The sequence below is a fragment of the Antrostomus carolinensis genome, unplaced genomic scaffold (genome assembly GCF_000700745.2).
Source record: "Antrostomus carolinensis isolate BGI_N321 unplaced genomic scaffold, ASM70074v2 scaffold3697, whole genome shotgun sequence".
NCBI lineage: Eukaryota > Metazoa > Chordata > Aves > Caprimulgiformes > Caprimulgidae > Antrostomus > Antrostomus carolinensis.
This window is the reverse complement of record NW_010329313.1, coordinates 8544-28294: the sequence shown is the minus strand read 5'-3', so window position 1 is coordinate 28294 and position 19751 is coordinate 8544. Positions and strand designations below refer to the sequence as shown.

Sequence of the window (19751 nt, the reverse complement as noted above, 5' to 3'; positions counted from 1 at the left end):
GCATCTAGCCAGGGTCAACCCACCACACCTTATAGCACTAACTTAGTTATCTATCCACAATACCTTTTGGGTACATTGATATTTTTCCTTCTGTGTTCTGGATTTGGGATGAGGTTGGATTTTTTTCCTGCCGTGATGGATGGTAGTCCTCTATTTTAATAAGTTCTGTGGTCAGTGGCTCACCTTGGAAGCAGTTTTTTCTTAAGACAAGTTTCATACCTGTAGGATTTTCTGAAGTTATAGAGAACTGTTAAATGTTAGGGAGAAAAGGTTCCTGTAAACACTAGTTTCCTTGTTGATCTCTGCTTGACAAAAGGTCAAAGGAGTACACAGCTGTTCTGCTGCCTCCATCATTAATGCACACTGCTTTGGTAGAGAAGCCTGATGCTTGACAGCATTAGGCCTTTCCTAGATTATCAGACAGCAGCAGCTCTTCTGTGCAGAGCACAGGAAACCACTCAGATAAGGAAAATCCCACCGAACACTGGAGTAGTTATTAATTCTGAAGCAGTGCAGAGAGTTTGCTTTTCTCACTGACAGAAGACGTGCTCCAATGTTGGCTGTAAACCAAATCCCAGTGAGATAGGAACTGCCTCAGAGTAGACCTGTAATGCAGTGGGTTTTGACAGCAGATGAGAGGGTGAGCACCTGACTTCTGTTTTTAAGAGAGCTACTTGAGGTTTTCTTCAGAAGACTTCAGGAAGATCACTGTCCATTTCATATTATTCTCAGTATTTTCTAATTATGTTTCAGGCCAGAAATCCTGTTCCATGAGATGTGGCTTTTGCTGAGTATTAAACTTTATGCCTCTGGGCAGAATCAGTGCTTCTAGCTTTTGATGTTTTCAGTTTCACAGTCATGAAGTATTTATTTTCAGGCATCATCCAAAACTTTGGAGGCTCCTCTGCTCTACACTCTTTGCTGTGGGGACTTCCTGGCAGGACTGGAGAAAAAAGGTTGCTTTCTTTCCAAAAAAGTATGAGAACCTGTGGAATGAGCCCAGGGTGGGGAGCTAGGAGCTCCTGAATTTAAATGCTTCCTCTGCTATTGATTTTCTTGGTGGCCGTGAGTAAATCCATTAGAATGTCTGTGCATTGGTTTCCTCACACATAAATCAAAATGCCAAGGTTTCTCTGATTCCTAGTGGTGCTGTGGATTCTGAATATTTGAGTTGTTCTTTGTAGAAGGAGCTTTGACAGGAACACATAGCAACAACTTTGCATGTGAAAACTGAAGTTACGATTACCATCTGGTTCTCCTGAACAGGCAGTATAGCTGTACACAATATGGAAAGATCCCCAGTCTTTACGTCTTGCTGGGAACCTCAGACTTGGCAAGCTCTGGGATTTCTGCAGGGATGAGAAGAGCCAGCAGCTTGACTTAGGTGGTAGTTGGCCGTGCTTTTGTTTCTGTTCTTGCTATTAGCCCGCAGTATGTACTGATAGCTGATTTGGGGATTTAAACAGGTATAGATCTGAGCCTTGCAAAATTGGCTTTGCAGTGGAGTGGTGATGGTAACTGCTTAATGTGCTAGCTGTGCCTGTTAGTAATTAGTCAGAAAAGGAGAAAGTTTTCCCACTTCTTAAAGTGATGGGTAACTCCATTCATTTGAGGAAAATGTTTGTCTTGATCAGTTTGAAGATCTTGGGTTTTGCTTCTACTCTGGTGATTTCTGTGAGGCTTTGAATATGTCAAAGGTTTAAGTCTGAGTGTGGAGTTTTGTACAGGTCTTGGATCTCTGCAAATCCCATCTGTTGCAGCAACTTTAGTTATGTAAAAGTGTTAGAAAATACCTAGTGGGTTTAGATTAATATTAACAAATGAAATAGAAGATTTAATTGCTTACATATGCTAACCTGCTTTCAGATTCTGATTTTTGTAAATCTGTCTAGTATTAACTGAGTTAAAAATCTTGCAAATTGTGTATAAATCAAGAGTTTGCAAACATATTCTAAATGCTGTTTTAAGTAAACGTTATTTTATGTTATATGCAATTGTATTATTACACTTTAACAGCTAGATCATCAATACAAGTTAGTGTCACTTACTATATAAAGGTTTCACATCCCAGCAAAATCAGAGTTTGATCTATTGCTCCATGTAGGAAAACCAAGGCTTCTTGTTGCCTTTGAGTTGAGCCTTAAGTTTAGTTATTCTAGGTTAGCTGTGTTGCTATGCAGAGGCTCCTTGTTACACTACCACTGTTTAAAGAATATGGAAGCCATAAATATCACAGTGCAATTTGCAAAGCCTTCAAAAATGTACAGCAGAAGGGTCACGAGCTAACAAATAACAAGCGCTTCACCACTCTCTAGTCTTCCAGACATCACCAGACTGCACCTGAAAGCACTAAAGCCTTTCCTGCGACTGGTGAACCAGTCATCACATGGCCACTGGTAAACTGTTTAGGAATCTGTGGTTTACATAATACAGTTTTAGAGAGGATGCTGACCTTGGAGTTGTACTTATGAGACATGGGGTGGACAGGCATGAATTTCGAATGGCCAGTGAACCCTGGAGATTCTTAGTATGTGGTGATCTGCAAATTTGAATGTCTATGCAGATGAACCACAGGAGGAAGAAAAAAATCCTGTAACAGCATATGAAATAGAAATAGGTGACATTCTCTCAAGAACATGAAGGATACAAAGATGAATCACATCCAGAATCCCATTTGTGGCATCAGATAAGTACAAGAAACAGGTAGATGATGTAGTTGCATGCATAGGTGGGTTGATAGCACCTTATGTGAAGGCCAGTGATACAAGTAAGAGTAATATCTCTCTGAATTTTCTCTGCTCCATTTTGATGAGTCTGCAGTGGTTACCTTAAATTACCATTTAGATTTCTAATCTTCTACTCTTTGCCTTCTCTTTTGTACTGAGTAGACCAGGGAGATTTCATCTAAGTGGTTGAGAAAGTGTAAATGAGCTCTATTAATGTCTTATACTGAGTGGACAATCACCCCCCCACATGCCCCCCTTCCTAAAGATGTCAAATATATATTCAGTGCTTCACACATCTACACATGTGGGAAAAAAACTCTGTCATAATGATTGTGTTTGACTCCTGCCCTCAGATGCTGGCTATTTGATGGGAATTACCTGCAGGTACATAGAGCATGTGTCCGACTTGATTGTAACACGTTCCCTTCCGATGGTTCAGAAGTGACTAGGCAGGGAAGTTACAATGGAGAGGCTTGTTAAGTGCTCAGCTCCAGCTTCTAGAACTGCAATCAGTATCAGCCTTCTGTGCTTAGGCTGGTTGAACACTGACACAAGCATATGCACTCCTTGATGGTATTTAATTGTATTCAGAATCGAATCACAGGACCAAGTCATTTGGAAGGGAACTCTAGAGGCCGTGTAGTCTAAGCACTAGCTCACAGCATGTCCACTTAGAGCAGGCAGCTCAGGACTGTGCATAATCAAGTTTTTAGTATTACTAAGGATGGAGATTTCACAGTCTCTTTAGGCTCTTCCTAGGGTTTGACCATCCTCAAGATGAAACATTTTTTTTTTTATAGAATGAGAATTTCTTGTATTCCAGCTATGTCTGTTGCCTCTCATCCTTCTCTGCAGACCTCTGAGAAGAATCTGGCCACATTTTCTTTATGCTCTCCCATTAAGTTGCTTCAGAGAACAGTAAGATTTCCCTTGAGCTGTCTCTCCTTGAAGCAGAATCAACCCACCTCTCAGCTGCTCCTCGCATATCACCTACTCCAGCACCTTGAGTGTTGTGGCAACTCTTTGCTGGACTCAGTCCAGTATATTGAAGCCACTTTTATACAAGGGAGCTCAGTACTGGACAGACTGTTCCTTGATATGATCTCACAAGTTTCCATTAGGAGAAGAATTGCTCCCTTGGCCTGGTGGCTGCGTTCTTGCCAGTGTGGCCCAGGATATGGCTGGCCTTTGCTGAAAGGGCAGGCGCTACTAACTTGGACTCAGCTTGTCCGCTGTAGCCCTCAGGCCTTCTACTGTAAAGCTGCTTTTGAGCCATTTAGCTCCCAACCTGTACTGTTGCACGGGGTAATTTATCTTACTGTTTGCTCTCAGGGGTGTATAGACACATGGTTTGCTTACATAAGTACAAACACACATTACTGCTGCCTTGAAAGTGCTCAGATTTCTTAATGAGTTCATTCTGTGATACCCTCAATCAAGACTGAAAAAGTCTCTGCTTAAAGCAGACCTATCACTTGAGGGTGATATATGTTCATGTTGCAACACTATGCTGTTTTGCCTCTACTGTTTCATGCTGCGAGGCCAGAGATTTTACCATGTAGTTATTTTTCAAAAACGGCTATGACAACGAGTATTTTCCCTTCAGTCTTGTACTAATGAAATCTGGCTAAGCTGTATTAGGATTACTAAATGAGACAAGATGAAGCAGAAAAATGCTATTAATGTCAATGGCAATAGCACCAGCACTTGCCTTATGCAGAGGAATGTAAGCAATGATAGCTTGACTGCTTGTACCATCTAGTTAGTCATGCTCAGACTTGCTTTCACAGTTGGGAGTCAGAACAGGGTGGCAATACGGAGTAGGGGTGCATCTGTATAGAGTCCATTGTAAGTACCATTTTCCCCCAGGTGGCACTGGTAGGAATGGGCTACAGACAGCCCTCCTGCAGGCTTTACCATCACTGTCCTGTATTTCTTCCACTGGGCAAAACCAGGGTACACAGCTGCCTCGAGTCATGTTGAGTGCAACACAGCAGCAGAGCTGGCTCTGAGTGACTGTGGAAGCCCAGGTTCTGGGCAGCAGACTTCCAACTTATGCAGAGGATTTTTATGGTGCTCAAATGCTGTCTCTAGTTGCTGAGAAATTAGTTCTGTGATTTTTCTTAATGTACATAAGATATTTTTTTCTTAATGAAGAAATATTTAATGTCCCGTGCTGTGAATAATTCCCCCATGTTTATTTTTGCTGCATGAAAAAGATATGCTTGTCCAGGACAGATTTTCTGGGTAAGGTGATCAAACAGGCAAAGTTCTGAGACATGTTTACCAGCTGTATTGGGTCTGGCTGGGCTGGAGTTGATTTTCCCCGCGGCAGACCTCAGAGTGCTGTGTTTTGTATTGGTGGCTCGAGGGGTGTTGATAACACCCCAGTGTTTTGGTTACTGGTGAGCAGTGCTAGCACAGCACCAAGGCTGTCTCTCCAACATTTCCCCCAGTAGGCTGGGGGTGGGGAAGGTCTTGGGAGGGGACACAGCCAGGACAGCTGACCCAAACGGACCAAAGGGATATTCCATACCATATGACGTATGCTCAGAAATAAAAGCAAGGGAAAAGGAGTGGGAGGGGAGGGCATTCGTTACTTCCGTTTGTCCTCCGGGAACCACAACGCGTATGCAAACCCTGCTTCCCGGGAAGTGGCCAAACATCGCCTGCTGATGGGAAGTAGAGAATAAATATTTTGTTCTTTTGCTTCTGCGCGCGCAGCTTTGCTTTGCTTCTATTAAACTGCCTTTGTCTCAACCCACGAGTTTTTTTTCTCTTGTGTTCCATCTTATCTTCTCCCCTTCCCAATTGAGGAGGGGGAGTGATAGAGTGGGCTTTGGTGGGCATCTGGCCTCTATCCAGGGTCAACCCACCACACCAGCAACATCATTACTTTATGGTTGTGGACAGAATATTTTATGTGGACTTCCCTTATGCTCTCAGAGAAGGAAACTGTAGGACACTTCATGTGGCTCTCATCTCCTTGATATCTCATTCAATTGAAAGAAAGGGGCAGCTCTGTCAGTTCTGCATTCTGATGCCTGTCTTAAATTGCCTAGTAGATGGGTTAAGATAAGTTCAGATGACATTAGCGATGAATCTAAATACTAATCTTTGAGAAATGTTGATTTCTTTTGGAACAACGCCTATGTGATGGTCATGTTGTAAATATTAGAGTTTTCCATCGTTCTCCCAAAAAGGATGTGAAGTGTCTTATAGCGTTGTCTTTAAATGTACTTTTCCTAGACTCCCCTGTACACTTTTCAATGGTCCCTATGGTGACAGTGCTGCAGTGAAACTGAAAACACAGCGCTGTAATTCTTCAGTACTGAGGACCCTGCCGTTAATTCTCTTGATAGCCATATTATAAGAGGAGCTGTACAGTCATTAGTATGCCATGATATACAGTTGTATAGAACTTTAACAGTGCTGTGGGATTGCTTAGAAATTTCATGACAACCTTAAATCTCTTCTTGGCTCACTGCTTAATAGTTCTTTTGTTTCCCTTGTTTTTCCAGCACGAGATGAGAACATGGCCACTTTCCGTGGTTCTGAATACCTTTGCTATGACCTGTCACAAAACCCCATCCAGAGCAGCAGCGATGAAATCACTCTCTCCTTCAAGACGTGGCAACGCAATGGGCTGATTCTGCACACCGGCAAGTCAGCTGATTACGTCAACCTGGCCCTGAAAGACGGTGCGGTCTCGTTGGTCATTAACCTGGGGTCTGGGGCCTTTGAGGCCATTGTGGAGCCAGTCAATGGCAAGTTCAATGACAACGCATGGCATGACGTTAAGGTGACACGCAACCTGCGGCAGGTAATGGTGAAGGGGAGAAAATGCTGGGGAAAATTTTGTTTCATTTTATTGTGATGGACAGATGGGAGACAATAATGGAGAAATGGGGATGATCAGTGGCATTGCTAGATTTTCTCCACCGTTTCTGGATCTGGGTATCTAAAGAACAGTGAAAAAACATTAGTTGATGGGAATTTATCACTATTGCAATATCTTAATTTCCACTTTATTAATTTTCCGTTTTTTTCGAGTTTAATTTTAAAATAAAAAATTGTGACATAATTTTACTTTCATCTCCCTTTTCCTTTTCTCTTTTTCTATTCTCCCTTTTTAATTTTATTATTTCCTTAATTATGATTCAATCTTATCAGTAATGTTCTTGTTGCATTTAATTACTGTGAGAACAGGGTCTTTTTCCAACAGCCAACATTCTACACCTCTCTCCTTTTCTTTCAGTTCTGTTAATTGCTTTAACCATTGCCATGATGTCATAAATTCTAATTCTGGAAGTCTTTTGTTTTTCCTTTACTTTTTCATTTCTTTTGTGTGTGCATGCGAGTGTGTAGGTATGCAGGCTGGTGGGTATGTGTGTAATTGTTTTAACTTTATAGCTTTGGAATTAATTGGCTGGAGTCTTTCTGAGTCTTCTTGATTCTCTGTTCTTCTTTTCTTCTTTTTGATTTTTCCCCCTTCTTACTATAATGAGATTATACTTTATTTCTTGTGTCTCTACCTATGAGACTCTTCTGTTGGCTGTGAGGACTCGGAAAGAGGAAGGATCAAAAAAGCCAAGCAAACCCAGATCAATCCAGCACCCTACAGTTCCACTTTGGAAAAGTGTTTCTGATTTTACCAGTGTAATTTTGCACATCTGCATGCTGCTTTTCTAAGCAGACAACTCTATCAGGTGACGTATTTGGTAGTAGGCTAGTCTTAAAATCCTGAAGCCTTCTTCATGAAATATAAGTTCAGACATAAATAGATAAGATAAAATTAAATAAACTTGTTCTGAAAGCTGGTAAATATCAAGTCACTAAAGCCCATCCGCTGTATGATAAATGAGGTTTACACTGTGAACAGGAACTATTTGGTGTCTTGGTGACTTGGTAGAGGCAGCAGAAACAGCTTGTAAACTAAGATTTTAAAATCAGTTTGTAAAAACAATATGATCTGTTTATTTGCTCATTAATGTGAATATTAACACCATCCTTAATAGTTTTATTTAAGTTTATACAATGTCATTTGCCACGAAAACAGCTTTTGTGGTAACGTTTTACAGTAGCTGAGATAAAATGTATCTGTGAGTATAGGATAATCAGTGCCAGGTATCAGAAACAGTCTCTGCTAGTAGATGTCAGTAGATAATTTCTCTGTTGTGGGGATTTCCCATCTTTCTTTGAAATACTTGGGTTTGAGGCTGAAGATGCTTATTTGTCTTCTCTATGTCAATCCCTGTATTTCTACATGCTCAGGATGTCTGAGTCTTTGACAAAAAAATCTTGTCATCAAACTTTCATGAGAGTGCAGTGTTCTTACTTATGGCGACATGAGTCTGTTTTCAATTGCTTATATGCAGATGCAAATTTAATTTCTTATGCAGTGGATGGATCTTAATGATCCTGTTTCATTCAAACATTCCTATCAGTCCAGTAGATGGCAATGCACCAACTGGTTGAGGTTTGTCAGTCTGGAAGGGTCAGAATGTATGGCTTTATTTGATGTGTGTTTTATTTTTAGATGGTCTCAGAATGGCTGGTCTCTGAATATCTCAGTATAAATTACTGGTAATTTTAGTTAATTATACTTTTAATTTTTGTCGGAAAATGGTTTTCAGTGGGAAAACATGCCTGAAGCAAAATGCATCCATGCTTCATGCCAGGATTGATTTGGATCTTGAAGAATTAGAAAGTGAGGAAGGATTGCAGACAAAACTGTGGATGGGAAGCTCTCACTTTCTTTTCCTAATATTTCAGCTAGTGATTTTTTATTTATCTTCTGGGTCCACGGTTAAATGGAAATTTATCTATGTCTCTTTGTCTGTGATTAGACCAGGACAGTTCTTTGGTGATTATTGAAAAGCAGATGACTCCCTTGCCAGTTAAGCAGCACTGTGAATTTTTAATCCTCCTGATCCATTCACTGTGAGCCTGAATTCTTAAAGAGTCCAACTTGACTGGGCAAGAGAGAGGATGTTTTAATAAGACGGCTATGCTCTTCCCAAAGAAAGGCCAGTCTTAAAAAGTAAAAAAAAAAAAAAAAGTAGTAGAGGTGATTTGGTGTCCAGTGCTATAGATAGACATGGCAGAATACAGCTCAACCGATAAATACCAATAAGGCTGGAATTTTTTTGAGTCATCTTTTCCGTAGATACTTCCATTTTAACTTCTGATCAAGTTCAGTCTAAAAATTAAGGCATTGACCCAGAACTTAAAACTGCCCAGAAATTGGAATTGGTGAGGCCTTGGGGACAAGAAATCCTGCTAGTCCTGAAAGTTATAATCCAAAAATTATTGGCAAGTTTAACCATAGGTTTCAATAAGGAGAAACTTCAAATGCTGCAACCTTCTTGTCAGGTCCTGTGCATTCTTACTTTTAAATGCTATTACTAGGGATGAAGAAGTCTTAAATCCCTTCAATCTTCAGGATAAAGTGTTTGGAAAAGATTGAAAACTGGAATGACTAATAATTAATTAATACCTGCTATGGACATTTTTCAGGGCACGACTAAGAATTATCATTCTATATCTTAACCTTATAAATGCTTAATTTAACAACAACAACAACAAATGGTAAAGAAACCATTCTAAATAAAGCACAGGATGAAGGAATTTTATTTTTCTCCATTCTGACTGCAACTTCCAGCAGCTTGTGTCTCTTGTTTTTGTCTGTGTGTACATGAGAGAGAGTTTCTCTACCTGTAAAATACTTAACCATTGAGACAGACTATGAACCCATGAAGTCTTTTGATATCTTCATATAGAAGATGTAATAAAGGACAAAGATTCTTTATTATTTATAAAAGTATGCATTTTTTCCTTTATTGCATTCAATATAATTTCATATAACCTAAATAATTTCTTACATACAAAATTATCTACTCTGCCTGTTTCCTGACATAAATTCACCTGTAAAGTTGCAGCATAATATAGGTCACTTGGAAGTTTTGTTTCCAGCTGTGCCCATGTTTCTTCCAAAAAACTACCCCAAAATCAAGCAAAAAAAGCCAACAAAAAGACATTGCCCCAAATATTGAAGCTTTATAAGGAAATCAGTAACGTCCTTGTAATTGGTTGAAAACATTGCACTGGAGATAAATATTTTTCTCTTTAAAACAAACTTTAAAAAAGATTTAGAAATTCCAACAATATGATCCAAAGCTAAAACCATTTCAGGTAAACTGTCGGCAGCTTCAGGATGCCATCTAGTATTTTCCTCTGCTCTTTTTTGGGGAGAAGGTGGAGGAGGATTTGCATAATTTTTTGGCTGTTCCCAGAATTAGAGCAGGACTTTAAATAGCTGGACTTTTGCCCAGTACTTTTTGGAATTGTTAAATGTTCTGCAGCTAAGCTAGGAGAGTACTAAGTGCTGGGGTTTTTTTTTTTAGATCAAATGACTATCACAGCAATTCATCTCCTTAGAGATAAACCAACTGAACCCACAGATTCCCTTGAGCAGTGATTGTTAATGTCAAAACAAATCTCCTTGTTTATTTATCTTATTATTTCAGTTAAAACTAAGCCCTCTTTCTGCCTTGTGAGAAACCTTTACTAGAAATAGGATCATGGGTTTATTTTACAAGGGCTTACAGAGCATGTCTGGGGCAGTGTGGTCTGGTGGGAGGAGGAGTGGAGGAGGCTGAAGGTCAGACTTCCCATGTCTGTCTTCAGGTCTCCTGCTAACACTCCGTCTCATTTTAGCATGCTTGTTTCCCCCTGTCCCATACTCCAATTCTCTTGTTTGTAAAAATGGATTTACTAACACAACGTATCACTGAGGGTGAGACTTCCTTGAGGAAGAATTCAGGAGTTTGTGCTCATTATACCCAAGTACAGAATATTATTATTTAATTCGCATTGACAAATAAAATAGACTTGGGAGATTATGTTCAATGCCATGAAGTTTTCATAAACTTATTTCCTTAGGCAATACACAACTCTGAAATTTGCAAGTAGATAGTTTTTACATGAGGCAGCATAGATCTTGCTTGTATAATTAAGATAATTCTTGCCAACTTCAGTCACACTGGAAGAAGGACTTGGAAACTTCATGGGCTGCACTTCCCTGTTGACACTGAAGCTAGTCACCATGCAAAATCTGCCATAAAGATCTTGAGTTCCCCAGCTGCTAAAAACCAAACAAGAAACAATGGGGAGGTTTGACCAGTTGGCATCTGTATGCCTTGGGAGGGATTAAAAAAGCATCTGCAAAATTCTGCTGAACTCAACTAAGTCATTTGACTGGTGAATTCTCCTAGCTCCTCCATAATATAATATAACAGGAGAGACATTAAATCTTGTCAATCTTCTGTCTTCAGCCTTGAAACAAGTGGCACAATTCCTTGACACATTTCTTCTACAGTAGAAGAGGTTCAAATCCTATACTCTCAGATGACAGAACTGAGCTACAGGCAAACAGCCAAGCACAGGCACTTTTGTGTGCTTCTTCTGAAAGTCGCAAACTCACGTGCTGTAAAGAAACCTGAATATTGGGAAACTGGGAAGGAAGACTCAGAGTCTTGGACTCATCTTCATCTATCTCCTCCAGCCAAAGGAAATGTTGGCCTTCTTGTGATACTCTGCACCACTTAAGGGTAGTGAGGTTTGGAAGAGGAACAGGAATGTAGGTGGGTGGTGGTGGGGGGAAGAAGGGAGTCATAGTTGGGTTTGCATAAAAGGGGCGAACTGTGTACTGTGTGTGTATGTCTCTGAGGTTAAGGTTCATGTTTGAGGGAAGCACCTTGATGGGCATATGAAGAGTAAGTATTGCACTGTTTTAATTTTGTTTCAGTCCTGGATAATGTATATGAGGGTTGAAGTTAATGACTAATACCAGGGTGGGAAAACTAGGCAGCACCCTTCTTCTTTACAGTCTAAATGGCATGGTTCCCCATAGAGTCCCGGTCATATTGTCCTCTTTCTCACTTTGTGTGTCTCAGGTGCCCCATGCCTTTTTTTGAAAGACTAACACTAGGCCATTCATGCAATGTGTCATTTTTACTAACCAACTAATGTACTAACACCCTAACGACTCATCTTTGCTTTTAGTTATTTTAATTAACAATCGTTCTGTTCACGATTTTTTAATTTCCTTTCTTCCCCCTTTTCCGCAAAGCACTCAGGCATTGGACACGCTATGGTAAACAAACTACATTGTCTGGTAGATATCATTCTTATTGTCTCTTTTTTTGGGTTTGCCGTGTGTTACCTGCCTTTTCCTTCCCCTACCCCCTCTTTTTCCCCCCCTCCTTTATACTTACTTCTTCCTTTAATTTTATTTTCATTTCATTGAAAACACCTTTTTTCCCCCCTCTTTTTTTCTTTTTTTTTTTTCTTCTTTTTTTAATGGAAAAATGAGCAACAAAAGCAACTAACACAACTCTTCTGGAAATGGGGTTTGGAGATTTCTTTCATTTGTTTCTTTGCCTCCCTCTTTTAGTTCTTCTTTTCAGTTCCAGTGATAAATTTTTTTATTTTTTGTCCCTTGCTCTTGAGTTTAGCTTTTGCTTTGGTTTTCATTTTGCTTTTTTCTCCCCTTTCAGTTTTTGGTTTTTACTCTGAAGGTTTCTAGATCAGAACCATTGCGGGGCCTCTAGTCCATGGTGGTGAAGGCTCTCTTTTTCTCTCATCCTTTTGTTGTGGCAATGGCTATTCAGGCAAACTGGCCAGAGTTGTCCTATTTCTCCTGATTTTCCCCCACTTCCCTCCCTCCTCTTTCACTCCTCCTCCTTCCTCTTGCTCTCTCTCTGACTTTCTCTCTCTCTCTGACCTCTACCTGCCGTGGCCTACAGGAGCTCAGCCGGTTGTTTGTTTCAGTACACACTCTGCATGGCATGTCCACGTCTGGTGACTTGCCCGTCTCCTCCTGGCCTCGATCTATTTTCCTCCATCTTCCCTTTAAACCACTAACAACATCTAAGCAAAGCATATCAAATTCACTTGCTTCTCTCCCTCCCTCTCCTTTTGTCCCCCTTCACCCTCCATATGTTTGGAGTTAGAGGTTTTGGGGACATTTCTGTTTGGTTTTGAGTTTTTTGTTTCTTATGGGCTTTGTTTGGTATTTTTATTTTTGATTGCATGCAAGCGTGAAATAGTTTTCTCTTTCTCTCCTTCTCCCTCTCTTTCTTTTCTCTCTTTTTCCCTATCATTTCTCCAGGCTCCAGATATATTGGCATGACATGTCAAAGTGCAGTGTGTGCACGCTTTGTGTTTTCTTTCTTAGCTCTGCTTCTCACACACTTGTTAGTGTGTGGTTGATATATTTTGATTTATTTTATTTTTATTTATTTCCTATTTCTATCTTGGTTATGAGTTAGTTTGTAATATATACTTTTTTTTTTTTTTATGGTGGGTGGTGGGTGTGTATCCCCCTAGGTACATGGCATGCACATCCATACTATATTGAAAGTGAGATCCCTCCTCACCCCTCCTCCCCCGAATGCATGATCGTCAGTGTGCTGTGAGCAAAAGAAACATAAAAAATAAAAAATACCAACCTCGTCTTCATTAGTGTGTTTGTTTTTTTTTTTTTTTACTAACAACCATAACTAACTGTAATCATTGAAATAAATACTAATTAATCATAAAATCAGCTAATATGAGAAATCTCTTTCAAGGACAGTTCCATTTTCTGGCCTGAATAGATGGAAAGCATCTTGATGGGTAGACTGCCGGGTCAGCCTGACAGTGCTGATACACCAGAAAGGGGAGAAGCAGATGCTGGAGCATTTCCATTGTGGGTGAAGTAGACCAGAAAATGGAGCTTGGCTGAACTAAAAAAATGCATACCAAAATCTCAACAAAATCCTTAATAAAACTGCCATAAAAATGTAGGGGAGGTAACTTGTTCTGTTCAGGATTGTAAGGTCATTGCTGGGATTTTCTTTGTCTGTTGTGTCCCTTGAACAGGTGACAATCTCTGTGGATGGCATCCTTACCACCACGGGCTACACGCAGGAGGACTACACCATGCTGGGCTCAGATGACTTCTTTTACGTGGGAGGGAGCCCCAGTACTGCTGATTTACCTGGCTCTCCAGTAAGCAACAACTTCATGGGCTGTCTCAAAGAGGTAACTGCTTTAAATTAATTCTTGTTTCTGTGCTTTTGGATTCTCAAAGTCATTGCTTTTTCCTGCCTTTCATTGCACACTCAATGTCTTTCCCTGATGCTGAATTTTATACTGATATTGCAACAGCTTTGTAAGGATAAACTTGTCATTCAGCTGGACAGAAGGCATCAGCTGCAAAACTCATGAGCTTATGGTCAGAATCAGATGTCTAGTACTTGGATTACAGAAAAAATACTATGATAGTGGGAGAAGTGTCTTCTGTAAGCTGTTAACTATTCAGAAAAAAGCATTACAGTCTGCTAGGCATTGAGGCAGTAACCGTTAAAAGAAGATAAATGGCCTTTGATTACTATGCAGCATTTTTGAGTGAAAAAATAATCATCAGAAGCTTATTTAGTATATTTTTTTAAGGTCTGAGATTTCACCTGGGGATATAGTTAGTTGTCAATTTTCCATGATGATACAGCATTAGAATAAACAAGATAAATGAAAGTTGAAGGTAGCATAAAATGTATATGTAAATTATTTGAGGAGAATGCAGCATGAGGTTATAATGGAGATGCTGCAGTAATGTGACATGTGGACTTGAAGTGTGCTGTGTTGGTAAGGTCATGCAGCAGAGTTGCTGCATTGGTCAGGAATAGCTAGCTGGCTTCCAAAACCAGTTGTCTCGTGCTGGCTGGCTGCCCTTATCATGTAGTTAATCCACAATGCTCAGAAAATCCACACATGGGTAATAGAGTTTGGACTGCCTAGCTAGCAGCAGGAACCAGAACAGTTCCAGTATTCCTTGGGTGGGGCGGAATGTAAAAATAAAATAAAATAAAATAAAATGAAGCCTTAGCTCAATTCTGAAACTTGGTGCAACTTGTTTGGGTGTTTTGCTCTGCTGTCAGCTTTTTTATTCTTTCCTATCTCTTCTAATAGAATTTGTGACAATCACTGTGATTAATGGTAATACAGATATTGACACCTCTAAAATGTGTTATAGAGAGCTTACTGAAAAAGAACCTTACGTTTTCTGTCAGTCAGCTTCCTAGCTAGCTTGGAATAAGAATTTCTTGCAAGATTTTTCTCTCTAATGTTGTGATTTTGTACTAATACTGTTTTTCATAAGGTGTGATTGGGTAGGTCTAATTTTATTTGCAGCCCAGAGGGTTGTCATAATACCCTCTTTTTATGAACATTTAATATCAGAGGCAAGGTGAGGCTGAGTTTTCACACAGGAGTCATGGAAACAGCGATGCTGAGCTAGATGTTGTTCTGTATCTGTGACTGCCTGACAAGTTGCCATCCTACTGATGCTCAACTCATGATGTCAGGGGTTGTATGTTACGTGACAGTCCCTTGTTGTGAGTGATGGCTGTCAGAGTCTGGAGCTGCTCTGCAGCCTGAGCTCTGGATTAATTAAGGGGGTGCACATATGCTGGAAAAGAGCATGTGAGCATCTTACATAGGAAATTAAACTGCCCTACTGAATACAAACTGTCATACAGAGATCAAATCCTTCTGTTTTCATCTATACAGCCTTGGGCTTGATTTTCTTAGACACTGAGCATCCCAGTTTGATTGAAATCAAGAAGAGATACAGCTTCATAGTGTCTCTTTAAATCAGGATCTTAATTTTATTTATGGATGCTATGAACATAACACTTAGCAGAGGCCATTTTTATATATGCTTTAAGTCAAGCCAATGGAGCAGAGAAAGTGGTGACAAGAAAATCTTCGGCAGCTTTATTTATATAATAATTTGTATTCTATTAGCTTGCACAATGTGCTAAAAGCCGCTTACATAGCCGTCTCAGGCTCATAATGCTCTGTGAGAAGAAAAACCCAAGCAACCACTAAGAATAAGAGGAAGAAAACAGATAATCAGAATGTGCTTTGTAATCCTCACTTGACTAGGCAGTGACAGGAGATGTGCATGGGCAGCTGTCTCGACTTAAATACAGGCTGGTGCTGGCTGAGTTTCAGCTGAAGTCTGCTTAATAGTAACCTGCTCTTCATAGCGGTCTAATAATGCTTCCAGCTGCTGTGCAAATGTGCCCAAAATTAACCTTACCTGGCCTCTGAGGCCGAATCCAGTTTCTGCTGTTCACTAAACTAAGTATAGTGCAAGGTTGTCAGGGGAGGCACCTGGAAATGGAATGAATGGAGAAATGTACAAAAGGAAAGCCATACTAATTAGCACTTTGCATGTCCCTTCTGTCAGACCTCTTAGGCTACAGGGTGAGTTGCTGCAGGTATCACTAGGAAGTGTAAGGAAGATGACCGTTGTGCTTTTCCTCAGTTCTGGTTTGGGCAAGTGGAGGTGATGTGGAACTGTGATTAATGGAGAAAGGGCAGCCCAAGATAACTGTCACAATCCTGACAAAATCCAGAAGTGCTGCTGTAACACCAATACCTGCACAGAGCAGGATCTGACCAGAATAGATAGCCTGTATAGGCAGAGAAGGGTTCTCATTGCATATGTAGTGAGTTATTCTCAGACGTGAAAGCAGGCAGTGCTTTCATGAAGTGGAGCTTTGGGTCAGTTGAGCAGAAAATAGTTTGCCTTGTGAAATTCCTCCCAGGGTCCATTTCCTCTTTTTTCCTTTGCTAGGGCTGAAAACACTGATGGCAAAGGTAGCAGGATCAACCTGAGATCCACTTGGACTTAAGAAACAGTTCTTTTGAGTGTTTTCTTTATGTTTGCTTCTGAAATCCAGGGTATATCTGTGCAGTGCAATGCAGCATGGTATGAAAGAAACCTGACCTGGCTCAAGAAGGCTAGAATGTCTGTGGGGATCAGCCTGACCCCCCAAGGCAGCCAGCTTTGATCCTCGAAGAGACAGAACTGGTTAGCACAGCGCTGGTTCTGTACCTATAGTGTTTCCGGTTCCAGAACTGGCTACAGGGAGCTTTACTTGGCTGTGCATAGCATGGCAGTGTATTTCATAAATCAATCCCTATAGGTTATGTTTTAAAATATGTTCTCTGTGGCCAAGAAAGATGCTTAGACTCTCATCAGCCAGTACTGGAGGAGATGGAGCTTTAGCTTTAAAGAAAAATATCCTAAGCTAAGAAAATTAGACAAAGGGGTAGGACAGACTGTAATAGCAAATATTATTCCTTTCAGTTTATACTTTCTGGTAGAGCAATGCTCTTTTTTCATACCAAAGTCCTAGCTATGTAATCACCTGTTCCCAGAGACACAGCATATCCTGAGTGGATTGCACTGCTGTTTGTAATAGTGAAGAACATCCTGCCAAACCTTGTACTGATCTTTTGAAGCTGTTGAAGCAGAATGGTCTGTTACTATTTCTTTGCATTCGTTGAAGACTTCCTCTAAGGATATCTCACTTTCTAGGAAGGCAGAAGGATTGATGCAGGCTTTGGGGTGAAACTTTCAGCCTTCCTCCTGTAATCCCTCTTATTTCCTCTGGAATGCATCAGCCTCACAGTACAGCAACCAAACTGCTCACACAGGAGCTGAGGGGGCTCCTTGAGTGGAGCATGGCCTTCCCACTTCCTCTGAGATTACATGCAGGTGCTGAAGTGCAATGGGGCAGAGTGCCTGATCACCCTCTCTGCACCTTTGCAGCTGAGAAGGACTTCTTCACTCAGCTGGGGTTGGTGGTAGGAGGAGGGGCAGCTCTGGCAGGGAAGAGGTTTCATGTGGCCAGAGTCTAAGCCTTGACTAGGAGGAACTGGAGTGCATAGGAGTGTGTTCCTGGTGAGGAACTAAGGGTCTCCTCTGCTGCAGTATCGAAATAAGCTGTGGTGAAGGTAACCATATTTTCTTTGAATTGTCTTGAGGTAATGTTTCCTCCTTTTACCACAGAATAGTTCCTCCTGCCTCTTCTTTTCCTTGTGGCTACAGGCTCTGATTGGAGAGATTCCACTAACTTTCTAGCAGTAATATACCTAAATCATAAATCCAAGTGCTGAATATGTAGTTCAGGTTGTTTAGTTGTTTGTTGTTTTTGTTTGTTCCCCCCCACCCCTCAATTTTTGTCAGAATTAAAGATGTCCCAATGTCTGGTAGCAACGTTTGTTTTACATTTCTCTGTAGCCATCCTGGCAGTGTTGCCGTATAGCTGACACTAATGAGGGAGCAAGGCTGGAGAATAGAATCAACTTTTTCCATAAAAATTTTAAAAGGCAGAATATGCAAATAGAGCAGTACACAGACAACAATCATGGACAATGCTTAAAATCTAAGGCTTTCTGGACCTTCAATCTTAAGGTTAATTGTTCTAGAGGAACTCTGGGGGGAAGCTGGTGTATTTCCTGTCGTGGAGGGAACTGGATATAGAGATGGGATAGGAGGAGGTACAGAACCATATGTAAGGCAAGTGATCAGAAATGCTTTTAATGGGTGCTGGGGAAGAAGTGACAGTGCTTTAAGAGTCAGTGAATAGGTAAGCAGAGAGAAGCACTACCTGAAGATAGAAAGGGAAAAGGATCTGTTAATAGTTTTTAGACACACCTGTATGGCCAAAAGGAGATAGGACAAGAAAGGTGATGACAAAATTTGCATGTACTGTAGAGTCTCAGGGACGAGATTCCAGTAATCAGAGATGGAAAGTGACTGGGTAGGAAATTTAGCTGTGTAGGCAAAGAGGGAAAACTGGGTTTCAGTCTCCAATCACCAGGGGAGAGAATTGGAATATTTCCTAGGCTCTATTAGGAAGCCAGCCGTTCAGATTCCATTTACTTGGAGTGGTACTTAGATGGTACAGATGGAGGTGCTTTAGAAGAGCCTAAGGTGGTCCCAAGTGAATGGATGTGCATGAGAGAATTTATGAAATCTTCACATTTTTCTATCAGTGCTTTATTAAAATCTCAATTCTGAAAAATGTTGATTGGTACTAACAGCTTGATGGAAGCAGTGAGGTTTGCATATGGGCAGAATATAGCAGAAATTATCACAGGGGTCAGACACCATCTGGCCATGATTGGGAAAAGCTGTCAAAGCTTAGATCATTTTTGTCTGCAATTTAACTGCTAGGAGCCAGATTGCCAAATGGTTCATGAGTGTACCCAGTTGCTGTATGTACATCTCGGATGCTATCTGTAAGCCAGGTCTTTTTCAGGCCTATTTGCATGTGTAATAATGATATGATTTCAGTTTGAGGATGAGTTTTTCTGATTGGAGTGTCACACTGGTGAGGAGGCTGAAGGTGCAAGTAGAAGGCCTAGAACATGGAGGCTGAGAAAAACAGCCCGAGTGTGAAAAGAGCAGACGGAGGAAGTTGCACTTGTAGGAGCTCCTCCCTAACAGGGAGACAAGATAGTCCAAAAGCATTTGGGTGTCCAAGAGCCCCTCCCAGAGTGGTGATTTAACAGAGCCCCAGGAATTCATGAGGAGATGGCAAGTCAGGAAGCAACAGTGTGTGGAATTTCACTGATGTGCTATGGAGGAGGAAGTTACCACCTGAATGGCATTAATTATGCACACATGTTCATCTGAAACTGCTGCTACAGCTGCTCTATTGTCTTTGGACCAGTCTGTTTCCTGTCTGTATTACTTAGTAAATTTAATATTTGAAAAAGAAAGGGAGGGGCTAGTGGTACTGTGAAGAAGCAGACAAAGCATGGCCAAAGGCTGAATATGATTCCTCTCCTCAAAATATGTCTTGTTCTTAATCATTACTATTCTCTGCAAAAGCATTCCAAATAGCCATGGTGATGATAAACCTGATTCCTAGACTTCCAGATCCAGAGACCTGTAAAGTTTTTGATTGCTCATTCTTGAATTTTCAATTGCATTTCTGCTGCAGTGGTGGATCAGCCTACTGCTGCAGCTCTAGGCTGTGTGTATCGAGAGTTAAGAATGTCTGTGCATTTTCTCTGTGCATCTGCAGAGCATCCAGCAGAAGGCATTTTTCATGTTTTTGAGTGCCCTTGTTGTAGAAGCATAATGACGCAGTGACTTGGGAGACACAACAAAGG

General features: G+C 40.7%; 1 protein-coding gene across 1 annotated transcript; it reads left to right on the top strand.

The window, feature by feature from the left end:
* Positions 1-6247: 6247 nt before the first annotated feature.
* Positions 6248-13814, top strand: LOC104528474 (neurexin-3-like; the record flags this gene model as incomplete). The annotated part of the gene is made up of 2 exons (XM_010172496.1): positions 6248-6549; positions 13653-13814. Coding segments are annotated over 2 exons (464 nt in total), but the record flags the coding sequence as incomplete, so codon positions are not given.
* Positions 13815-19751: the final 5937 nt, after the last annotated feature.